The 12707-nt window shown below is 40.9% G+C and overlaps 1 protein-coding gene across 5 annotated transcripts in view; it reads right to left on the bottom strand.

Annotated features, from left to right (window-relative positions):
- Positions 1 to 12707, bottom strand: part of LOC134555496 (BEN domain-containing protein 5-like) — an 898337-nt gene that overhangs the window by 309178 nt on the left and 576452 nt on the right. For 2 of the 5 annotated variants that reach the window (XM_063407116.1, XM_063407117.1), the window contains exon 6: positions 10523 to 10716. The exons of the other annotated variants lie outside the window; for them this stretch is intronic. In XM_063407116.1, the coding sequence (XP_063263186.1) occupies positions 10556 to 10716 (161 nt within the window). In that variant the 3' untranslated portion in view covers positions 10523 to 10555. Of the gene's footprint in view, positions 1 to 10522; positions 10717 to 12707 lie in introns of those variants that run through there. 5 annotated transcript variants of the gene reach the window in all.

The raw sequence follows: 12707 nt of genomic DNA, 5'->3' as shown, positions 1-12707 counted from the left end.
TTATTTCACTATTTACTTCCTCTTTCAAGCAAAAAACACATACATATATCATGATGTATGAATTCCTGGCTTGATAAGGTGCTGTGCCCTTTTTAACACCTCCTTCTCTGGGTTTCAGTGTACTACACCCAGCATCCATAATGCTCAAGACACCACCCACATGTCCCAACATCATACAGAAAATTCATTTGTACCCTTCTACAGGCAAAATAATGCCAGATGAATTTGGGCAAACAAGAGATTGTCACATAGCTTCCAGCACTGGGAGTCAGCGAGGGATGAGCACAAGCAGGACTTGCTGTCCTGTGCTCAGGCTGCACTAAGCAGTGCCCAGGGATTCGTGGCTCTGTGAGGATGTAGGTCACGCCAGAGGGGACACAGGCAGTCCTGCAGGAGCCTGCAGGCAATTAAAAGCAGTGATGCAGCTGAGCACCACCACGGGCAGTGCAAAGGGCCTTCCCCCGGGACTGGAAATGGCAGGCAGGAACGATCTATTCATCTCCCATGTCCCTGACAAGAAGGGATGACTTGGTTATAAAGCCTTTAAAATGCAATGAGTCACTTCTCCAAAGAGGTCACCGGCGACTGAAATTTTGCTGAAATATTTAATACAGAGAAAACCCTTGAATAACAAATATGAATCCCTTTAATCATAGCATATCTGATCCTTCCAGTAATTACATTTGGGGTACCTGACAGTACAAACAGGCGATTCTCACGTGCAGAGCAGAGGCAATACCAGCCAACAAACCATCCCGCTGCCAAAAAGCTCCACTAAAGTTGGTTTCCCAGGCCAGAAAAGAGTGTGCTACCCAGCAATAAAAGACCCCCAGCTTCTGTGGAAGTTGTGTAGTCCTTGCTCAAGGAAGAGTTCCCTGAGCAGTGGGCCAGAGGGGCTGCACCCAAAGTACCCACCCTGAGGGCACTTCCAAACTCTGCAGCCTCAGCACTGCTGCAGCTGAGCTGCCCTGGGAGCAGAGCCACTCTCTGGGACTCTCTGGATCTCATCACAGGGCAGCCACTGGGGAGAGGCAAATCTCTCACACACACAGGAGGAAAATCCAGCAACGTCTTGCACCACAAAGGTGAAACCTCTCAGGTACAGGTTGTACCTGAGCTCCAGAATGGGAAATCAGATTAGTCAGGTGAGCAAGGAGACCTCGAGAGCAACTTCTGCACCACCCATAGCCCTGCAAAACATCACCAAGGCCTTGCCCAGAGTGTTTAATAATCCTGCAGCACCGGGGCAAGGGCATCAACTGGTTTCTGCCCTTGGTATTACAACATGCATTTAAACTGCTCTGATCTTACTCCTCCCATCATTAAGCCACTAGTTAGTTAAAACTTACCCAACCCCTCCCAAATCACGTGGGAAAAGGGCCTCCTTCCACCAGCTGAGAGAGGGAGGAAGCCCAGACCAGGCAGAACTTTGCCAGTATTTTTTTCTTGAGCTCATCAGATGAGGGTCATAATTTTAACTAGATCAGCTCAGCGCTGATGCCCTGTCCATTCTTTGGAAGCATGTGAGCTTGAAATTGGCAGAGATATTAATTTCAAATCAATAGGAAGCACAAAAATATCAATAGGCATTTAGGAGTGAAACATTAATTACTTTTCAAAGGGTGCAGTACACAAATTTCCTGGTGCCTTTACAAATAGAAATAAGTCAACATGATTTCATAACATTTATAAATGACTAAGTTAATTAACAGGGAATCTTCAGAGAGATGATGAAGTAAATTTAGAAGAACCTTGTCTAGCACTATTCAAAATTCTCAAAGGAAGGAAGAGACTTCTTAGAAGAGATTAATTGTAAGTTTTTTACTTTACCTGTTTACATATTTAAGCTGGTTTGACCTTCAAAATTCTGGCAAGGAACAATTTTCATTAAACCATCTCAGTGGAGAATCCTGGCAGCTCCTCATCTCATCTCTGAGTTTAAAAGAGGATATTGATCATTTAGCAGGAATGGTCAAACAAAATGTGTGTAAGTCCTACCCAAAGCAACCTTTAATTTATCACAGCAGACACAGCAAGGGCTGATGCACAGCATGGTCTTCTGTCAGCTCTGATTCCTTCATGGGACTTGGCTGGAGGCTCCAGAGTGCAGCAATCCCACAAAAGTTTTGAAGTTTCTCCCCAGGGATACCCTACCCAGTTCTGAGAACATATCACAACATAATGGTGATGTCTCTTCCCCATTCTTTGGCAATTCAAAGGCATCCTCAGCCAAGGAAACCCTGCAAGTATCCTGAGGACACATTCCACAGGAATTCTAATTCTAAATTCTATTTTCTTCTAAGTTTTGTTTCTTCAGTGTCCTATTTCCTGTGAAACTCTGTTCACCTGCCGCCCTTCCCAGCCCAGAACCTGCCTGGCCCAGCTGTGAGCAGGAAGAACAGCTGGGAAAGCAGGAAGGACGTGCTCTGTCTCCTCCCTGGCATGTGAGGGGTACAGAACCAAAGAGGAAAGTGCAGCAGAGATAAACACTCATCTGAAGAACAACATTTCCAGGACAGAGCTATATTTAGTAATTGAGTAAAAAGGGAAATACACTGGGACATCAACTGGTTAAGAATCAAATAATATCAGGGGTTTATTTCTACAGGATTAAATTAAGGTTGGCCCGCAAAATGAAATTACTATTGTATATCACATTCTAATACAAAGTGACGTGTCCTAAACCACCAGATTGTATCACATTAACTAAACCAAACACTCCTATGGAAAGTATTTCCTTAAAACTAAAATGAGTTTGGGTAGGCATAAAGGAAAAGTACTACAGAAATGAGTCAGTCATGACCTAGAAAATCTGTGGTGGTAAGAGAGTGAAGGAACTCCGTCTATTGAGGTGTTCATGAGCTGTAAAAATACTGGGGGAAGATATTAAGACAGGCAAATCAAGAGCCAGGAATAAGAAGTTAAGCCAGAAATCCTCACAGAGAAATAAGGCACAAGTTGAGCAGCAAGGGTAGCACTAAGCACTGGAATAAACTACTCAAGGAAAAGATGGATTTCACCCTTTGATGGATTCTCAAGAATGCTTGATTTTCTGAACAGCATTGCTGTGGTCCAGCCAAGGTTTCTTTTCAAGGGAGCAGCTGAGTGAAGTTTTTGTGATGTGTTCTGCAGGGAGCCACACCAGCTCATGGAATGGCCCAGCAGCCACCACAGCCTGCACATCTAAAAACATCCTTATCAAGAACCACACTTAGATCATAGAACTGGAAATGGCTCTTTCTTCCCCAGTTCACCAGGTGGCTGTTTTCACACAGTAGCTGGGAAAAGGAGGTAACAGAGGGCAGATTAAAACCATAGATCAGGATTAATCTGTCAAGGTGCCCAATGCTTTCCACCACTCACCTGGGCACTGCCATTAGGTGGGAAACTTCCAGGCCACTGACCCTCTGCAAAAGCAGGGGAAACTTTGAGAAATGAATATTTTTAAGAGATACTGCTGAAAGATTAGATTTACTTATTTCGTGTTATCATATAAAGACCTCCACACGAGAATGAAATTTTCTTTGCTACAACCTAGGCATTGGCAGGGCAGAAAAAAACCCAAACCAAACCAAAAAACCCAACAAGAAAAGGCTGCTGTGTGAAGTCCCTGAATGGCAAAGTCTGCCTCACGGTGACAGCAGCACGACCAGACCTCCCAAGGAAACGCTCTAGTTCTGTGTCAGTCACCCCCAGGAATAACAAGCAGGTATTTCACTTCAGAGCCCTGCTGACAATTTGCAAGGCAGGAATCTTGAAACGCTCCCGTCTTGTCCCTCTGAGGCAAGCACAGAGGACAGGCTCCCGTTGGCAGAAGGAGCAGCACGGGGAAAGGAAGACCAGGGAAACAGGCAGGGCTGGGGACCATCAGGAGCATTATCGAGCTGTGGATTTACATGGCACAGACAGATTTACACAGAATAATGGCACATCACACCTGTGCACATACAGCTGTGGATGAGCACTACATAGAGGGCCCCGGCTGCAGAAGAAAATGCCGATTTTGCCATTTCTTAAAGGTTAAATTCTGGGAACATTAAGAGTGATTGGACTTTTTAAATTAATGAAACATTTCACTGATTGAAACCTCAAATGCCAGTTAAACTGCTTTTGCTGTTTGGCTACTGACTTCACCTCAGTTGCACATACTGCAAGTGGAAAAGGGGGAAAGGCCTACATGACCTTCTACAACCTCTTCTTTGCCTTCCTGCACCATCAGACTGAGGATACTCCTCCACATCAGGCTGGATGAGTGAATCTCAGTTTCTTTGTACGTTCAGGAAAGCCACAGGGTGGAAGTTGCACAAATCCACCAGTGTGGCAGTAAAAAACCTTTCCTGGATGAGCTGCACTGGGGACAATACCTAAAGAGCAGCCAACCCTCAAGGTTGTCCTTCCCAATCCTAGCAAGGAGGAAGGCTCCTTGCATTCTCCTCAAAAATACAGATGATCCTACAGCAGCACCTGCAGCCTTGTTTAACCCCACATGGCACATCCTTGATTGCTTACTCCTGTAAGGATCTGCAGCAAAAAGCAGAAGTTGGCCCTGGAAGATGAAAGTGTCCTTGCAAACGCAAAGAAACCAATGAGTGTCAAAGAATTTTAATATACAGTGCAGGAAAAGAAAGCAAAATCCTACTTTACAGAGTTTTAGTTTTTCATAAGCTAAGACTCTTAAAGAAATGAAAACACAGAACATTAACTTGGAGGCAATGCTTTGACCCATCCACCTTCCATCCTACACATTTTGAGAATTATTCTCTAAAGGTACTTCCATAAATCCTGCAGAGGACTCCATAAGGAAAGGTAAAATCATAGTTCATCTGGCTCACAAAACCAAAATGTCCAAATGGACTATTTTCAAGTATCAAGTGGGCTTAATACCCCAACTAAAACATGGAGAAAGACATTTCCCAGAACACTGGTACTCAGTTAATTACATGAGAAACACATGAAAGTACATTTTCTTTTAAACTAAACTACAATTAAGTAAGATCTATATAAACATTTGGGCTGACATTAAAGATATATTTGAGTATAAAGGATATGAAACTCCCATAAAACCTTTTTCATCTGAGTCTCCTGTGGAAAGGGCTGGTGGCAGTGTGATATGGCACTGTCAAGGCACGTTGCCCCTGCTGCTGTCCCAGGACATGGCTCACATTCAGCAGGGTGAACACCAAAGGGTGTTCACAGCCAATTCTTCTGATAATCAGCCTGTCCCATGAAATCTGCACCCCTCTCCACTCCAAAAGCGTGAAAGCTCAGGCCAACTACAAAGGATACACAAGCACCAACACACATCATTTCTTATCTTCTATTTCACAGAACTTTTAGCAATTGTTATATTACAATAAAAGCTAAATCACTCCCAGCCTACACCTGTCTTGGGCTGTTCAGGAAATTTTCTGTGACTCTTTAATTTTGAATCACCAAAGACCAAAATTCAGCATGACAGTAGGTAGCCTGATACAATAAACATATATATTCATAAAGACTTTAGTTCCATTAAGGCTTTACTATCTATAAACAAGGAACATAAAGTTGATACTCTGCTTAATGTGGAGGAAACAATTTCCTTTGTAGGAAGAAGTTTTCTAGCCAGAAGGAAGCACAGAAAAAAAATCCTTTAGGCTCAGCTTCTTCCTCCCCTCCCAGACTCAGTTTCACCTTTGTTCTGATCCAGCCATAATGCAACTTCATCTGATGCCATGAGGTATTTTCCTCTTTACGGTAAACAAGTGATCTCACAATCACAGGACCATGAGTTCACTGCAGGACAAGAGGGTATCTGATGTACGGAATGAAAGGTATTGTTCAAACATAAACAGGAGAAATAATTGTGAAAATAAAACAGATGAACAACCACATAAATTAATTCCTTCTTGAATCACTGTTCCTGTTTTCCAAGTCCACATGATTCTCTTTTCCTATTTAGGAACCCTGAGGGGATGAAAAAATATCCAAGATGGTGAAATTAAAAATTAGCTATTGAGCATGAAACATGCAATGATTGCACTTCATAACGCTTTTATTGCCTTGGTGTTGTATGAATCACTTCAGAGTTCCATACTGTTATAATGAAAAAAATGACACCAATAAAGTCTGAGCAATTGATGTTATGACTTCATCAATCCGAGACTAAAGGCACGCACAGAATGACAAATATTTTCAAGAGTATGGAGAAAGCTACCACCTCATTCTGAGCAGGCACAAGTTGTGTCTTTGTCTCTTTCAGAAGAGAATTCTCATGTCAAAAAGATGGACTATTGAAATAATGCTCAGTACAGCTCCATGTGACACACCCTTGCTTCTCCTTTCTGAAACCAGCCAGATTTGGTGTTCTCAAGAGCCATGAGCACAGCTAATACACAGTGAAGCTGCAGCTAATACACAATGTTCCCAATTCACACAGTTCTCTGAGGTTCTGCATCGAGATTGTATCATTTTAACAATGACCTGCACTTAGCTTTAATTTTTGAAAGTCGATAGGTTCTGGAAGCATGAAGTAGAATTATCTTTACAATTTCACTAAATCCCAAAAAGTTCAATTTATTGCTGCTTAAAACTTCCAAGAGGACAATAATCTCTGCTTAAGACAACAAAGCAGCCATCACAGTAATCTCTCAGATACAACATCAAAGGTAAGGTGCAAAGAAGTGACCTCCCACAGGGAGAATGCACCTGCTTTTGACAGCCAACACCAGCTAACCAACGCAACCTTGAATTCCTACTTGCAGTTCAACTTTGACATAACTAATTTACTATTTTAAAAAACCCTCCCATCTCTATAAAGCGCCAGTAAATCCAAACCTGTTCTGGAACAGCAAAAACTAACGTTTTTTTCCCTCTCTAATAAATACTAGCTTTCTTTTTTTAACTGAGTGGCTAGATTTCCTGACTTAGGTATTAAAGTCCCTGGTAGGATTCTTTCCTTTAACACAACAGCTCATATCCCTTATAAAATCACTAATAGAAAATAAAGCCCTTTTTGTTAACTCTAATCTTGCTTCCTTGCAAGTGTGCCAGAGGCACTTTAATATGGATCAGATCATGAATATCACAAATTACGGCAGCAATGTGTGGCAACAGAAGATCAGATTATTCATATAACAGCAATACCTCCTTCCTGCTTTGATTAAAAAAGAGTAAACAGTCACTTCCTCTTAAATCCATGTCTTTCTGATCCTTACAAATCCAGGTTTACAGTATGAGGTAATGGCACAGCACAAACCTTAGAATGACAAACAAGGAGTGTTACAGGGTGTAATAAAACCTATTTCATTTTCTGTCAAGACTGTCTCCTGTTTCTCATGATGTACAAGTCACCCTAGAGCAGGAAAAAGTTAGCAGGGACTATTTTCTATAAAGTTTCCTATGGTAGATTCACAGCAGACGCAATATGAACAAAGCAAACTATGTACAGGCAGGCACAATTATGGAAGAATTAATGTACCAACAAGAACAGCCCTGGCCATAAATGCAGTGTAGGAAAATGAAATGAAACTCGCAGTTAATTTATACATCAGTTTTGCAACGCAGAAAAGCACACCCCATTAAAGTTCCTATTTTTCTTGGGTATTGCTGGAACATGAAACTGCAGCCTATTTCCCTGCTTCAAGCAGACACACTGGGAAACAATTGTACAACCTTGATACTGCCTCATGGGGAGGGAGAGACAAGGGTAATGACCAAATACAAGTATAAAATGTTATTCACACACCCATTACCTCCTGCAGAGCCCCCAGCATGCTGCCATACAACCACAGTGTGCAAAAATAGCTTATTATTAGCAAAAAACTTATTTCCAGCATCCAAAGATTTAGTTCAAGTTGTGACATAATAAAGAGCCCTGTTTTATGTCCTAGTCCTTTAGCACAACTCAACAAAGTTTCAGGTGACACATTAAATGCCACTTGCCCAGTACAAGGGACACATTTCTTAGCCCACATTGACACTCTATTTCAAAGGGAACTGAACTTTTTTGTGCCACCCAAATACCCCGGTTGAACTGAAATAAAAAACTAACCTGGGCTGATGAAATCTCCACGAAAAAACTTAATGAAGGTTGCCAAGATACCGTGCCCAAGGAGAACATTTAAATTCTTCAGCAAAACACAGTATAAACACCTGATGGGACAAGGAGAAGCCTTAGGAAGATGATGCTGGTTTTGCAGAAGGAATTAACACCTCTGATTTTTGGGTCCAGGCTGGAGTCCTACCTCTAATTAAATTCTAAGCTGCTTTTTCCAGGTTTTATAAAATGCTGTCTCAAATAGGCTTATATTCTAAGAAGTACAGCTTGATCTTCTTATTAAAGAATCTGTTACAATGGAAACACATTAGTACTAAAGCCATAAAAGACTGAGGAAATTATGGACATTTCCCCCAAAATAGTGGGTTGCCTTAGCATCACTTAAAAACAAAACAAAACAAAACAAAACAAAACAAAACAAAACAACCCTTTACATTCACAAGTCTGCTTGAAAAGGGGGAAGAACTTGCTGTTTAAATGTTTTTTCGGTGTTATCTCTATTTTGTTCTCTTTAATTAAATAAAAAGATACATGCACTGACATTTTAAACACTAATTTGCTATTTAGCATCCCAAATTAGGAAGCATAAACATTTCTGCACTTCATTAAACACTACCTAAGAACACTTTTGATATTAGCAGCAGACAAGGGAGGCTGTTCAAAGAAACTCCAGGGCACACGTAAGACACTGGAAAATCCCTCCTGCTCTCTCCAGCCCTCACTACAAAAGCTCTGGCTCCATCCCATGGGAAGCAGCTGTTGTGAAATGAGCCCTGGGGATCAGTGGGACCTGACACACCTGCTCAGTCACACCCGAGGGGTTAAGGGAAGGGCTGGGAATGCAGGGACACCAGTGGAGAAAGTGGGGTGCTCCTGTTTGGCAGCACAGCGTCAGGCTGGTGCAAGGCAACCATGAAAGTGGAGTTTAGAAAGCATAAAGCAAACACCTACGTACAAGTTAAGACATTATTTACATACAGGTGATGTACAGGAAAAAACAATCTGTTGTTTGTCCCATCTGTTCCAAGAGAGGCACGGCAGTTCTAGCCTCTACACCTCCTCCTCTCCCTTCCTCTTTTTCTTCCACCCACCCAGCCCTTTAAAGAAATATGGAAGCATTTAGGTTGGAAAATGTATTTAAGATCATCAAGTCCATGCCAATCCCACCACCAAACCGTGTCCCCAAGTGCCACATGTATAACTGTTATCATTTAAATACTTCCAGGCATGGAAGTCTGCCCAGCAGCCTGTTCCTTTCCAAGTTATCTACATTTACAGGACACTGAAAAAGGCTTCATGTCAGGGTGGACTGGCGCTACAGGAAGGTGATAAGAAATGGGAATTTTTCAAAACTACAGAAAATAGATTTGCAGTGGTAGAAAAGAAACAAATCCTGACACTTGGGAACAGGCAGGCTAAAGGCAGGCAATCACATCTGTGAGCGTAAAATAAATGGAAGGTTAATCAAGATCACTAATATAACAAACCCTCAAAATTCATCAATCCAGACCTCAAGTTATCTCTAAATCATTCATGAAAAGAGACTTTAGGTTATTTGTTTCACTTACAGACAGTAACATAGAGTTCAGATGACAAATTATTTCTAAAAACTTTGCATTGCAAGTCTAACTTCAATGTAGAAAATTATTTTTATTTGTAATTAAAATTTGTGCTAAAAGTGTCCATTGTTAAATTATGGACCCCAACAAAATTGTACTAAATTTTCTACTGTACATACTCTTGCCATAGTGTGGCGATTTTAAAATTGTTTGAAAGTACAAATACACTAAAAAGGTAATATTTCAAGAACAATAGTATGGACACACTGAGGACCTTTGTACCACAACCAGATATCTGAAGTGTCTTGGTCCCTGAAAAAGAACTGCTTTTAGATTTATTTATTAAAATGAATTATCATAATTTTAAAACTTACAGCTTCGGGTTGTTTGTTGTTTATTGTTGGTTTTATTAATTTTAACTGTGATGGTAATAGTGGTCTACCTACATGATAATTGAAAAAGAAACGTTCTTTGTGTATCTTTGATCAAATATATTGTTAGAGATCAAAACAAAGTTTTATAAAAATTGAACGACTGAAACTTCATTTCAGAAAAAACACTTCATAAAATACAATAAAAACCCTTTTCAATAGCAAAGTGAATTTTGTACAGTTCTTCCTTCTAAGCAGATGGTTTACTGCAGCTGAGATCCACTAACTCCAGTAAAACTCAACGTAGGTGGGTCGGTGTCTGCAGAACCAGAACCTTTGCACAGCCACAGGTAACAAACTGCAACTCGCTGGAGAAACCTTGGAAACTTCAGTTTTCATTGTGAGTGAACTTACAATATATCTTACATTAGTTAAATGCAGTTTACACCATGACAGAACCGCTCAAAAAACAAATCAGTTATAGGAAGAGAGCAGCGCTTCAATTCAGCTTCTCCCATCAGCAAAAATGCCACACAAATCAAAAACCAACACTTAAGTAAAACACTAAGACTTTATTAAAAATCCAAAATTTATTGCAAATTGTACTTTGCAATTTCCCTCCTTTCTTCATTTTTACATGATTTATTGATATCCATTATTTTTTCACAGATGTACTTGTTGACTTTGGAGAGTCTCTGTGCAATTTCAGTTTCATCCACAGTTTCTTGTGCTATTCTATCATACAAACATTCTGGGGAGAAAAAAAAAGAAAGAGTCATTAGGATATTTTTAGAAAACAATATAGCCCTGAGTTGGGCTAACTACTCAAGAGACAGCAGTGAGTAAGCACTGTGTATATTTGTTGCAAGACAAGAGAAGCTTTCCTTGATTCACCAGCTATCTTGTTAAAGTCAAGATTCGTCACCAGGCTTGAATCAGTGGCATGACCAACTTCCAGTTATGCTGTGACTACATTAATAGGCTTTCCAAACAGAAACAGGGCTAAACCCAGCTTTTCACAGGGTCAGTCCTGCCTGCCTGACTCCTGCATTTATCTCAATCTCCACAGCAGATTTAGTCTCTTCCCAGGTGAAGTGTCCCACCAGAGCTGTATCCACAGTGAGCCACTCCCACCCTCACCCCTTCAGGGGGGTATGGACATGACAATGCTTGGGAAGAGCAGGAGAATACTGTAACTCATTTATTTCATTTTTTACATCTCTTCCACATACATTAATGTCTGTGTCTTTATCATCTGCCCTGTCCCTGAGCTTATTTCACTTTTTCTGGTGGATTGTTCAGGACTGGTGCAATTTCCTTACACGTTGGAACAATACACTTTGTGAAATAAACATTATTTGGAATACAAAAAGCAAGTGATAGCAATAGCTGCAAAAGCAGTGTGGGCAGTGAAAGTTGAGACAATTTTTCCTCCCAGATTTGGTAGTTTGGTGCCAGAGTCCTGCAGAGGTTACTGAAATCTGAAGTGGTGCAACACACACAACTCCTTAGTGACAGGCAGGTTTGGGGTTTTTGGTTTTCATAAACAGACTGATGTACTTTGTTGTGTAGGCTTCCCTGACTGGCTAAACAAACTCTGTTCTGCCTTGCCTAGTGATCTATTCCGTTAGCTGTTTATTGCTTCATATACAGAAAGCCATAGAGATTATTGCTTAATTAACGTGGTTTACAACATTCCTAATGCACCATATTAAAAAGTTATGAAAATTAAGTACTATGCATGCTTTGTAGTTCATTTGGAAACCTCTGAGAAGTTTTATAAAAGGTTATTTTGCATTAACAAGGTTTATAACAGTGCACATCCATCATACTTTTTATCATTTCCTTATTACATACTACACAGTGGGGATTTTTAAGAAGCTATAGAGATATCAGACACATTAAGAGCTAATGTTGTCGTTCAAAAATCTATTTTAAATAAGTTAGTCTGTGTCCACAGAATGATGAGAACATCTAAAGCAATGTGAATTTTATGTTGTAAGACATACTGAATATAAAATAAATGAAATTAACCAGCATGCAGCCTGATAGCTGAAATGCTGATCTTCCATAAACTATGACTGGAAATACAACAGCTAAGAAGAGGCACGTCACTGAGAGCCTGAAGAAGGGCAGTGTGTTTGCAGGACATAAGCTGGCCCTACAACAGTGTCAGGAACACACCCAGTAAGGTGAACTCCCAGTGAAAGACAGGCTGTGTTGTTCCTTTAGCCACAAAGTCAAGCAAAGAATCACTCGACAGAACTCGTTCAAAAGCTGTAACTCTAAAAGTTGGTGTGACCCAGATAAGATCCTTGATCAGTTTTTCCTCTCCATCTCTTCCATTTCTGTGACGAGGTGCAGAAATAGTAGTTTAGTACTTGCATAAGGATACTGGCTTAGGGCTTCAAAGAGTAATTTGGGGGTTCTGCTCCCTTGTCTTTTGGCTTTACAGGAACACAGATACCCCTTTGTGCTGCTGAACACCAAAGATTCAAGCAGACCTCAAAGGCTAATCAGGAGCTTCCCTACTTTTTGCCTGATCCAAATCACTGGCTATAGAAAACTCCCTCACATTTCACCTATTTGTCCCCTTGCTGGTCATGTTTTTTGTCTTGTTTTGTTTTCTCCTCCATGGTGGGGCAAGACCTGCTAACACTGACGCAAAGGACACGACAACATGGAAGATCATGGATATGAGCTGCCCAGTCCCAGGCAGTCTGACACTTGCAACACTGGCCA

Source organism: Prinia subflava, chromosome 10, assembly GCF_021018805.1.
Source record: "Prinia subflava isolate CZ2003 ecotype Zambia chromosome 10, Cam_Psub_1.2, whole genome shotgun sequence".
Classification (NCBI taxonomy): Eukaryota; Metazoa; Chordata; class Aves; order Passeriformes; family Cisticolidae; genus Prinia; species Prinia subflava.
The sequence above is the reverse complement of the archived record's forward strand: the minus strand, read 5'-3'. Positions and strand labels throughout refer to the sequence as shown.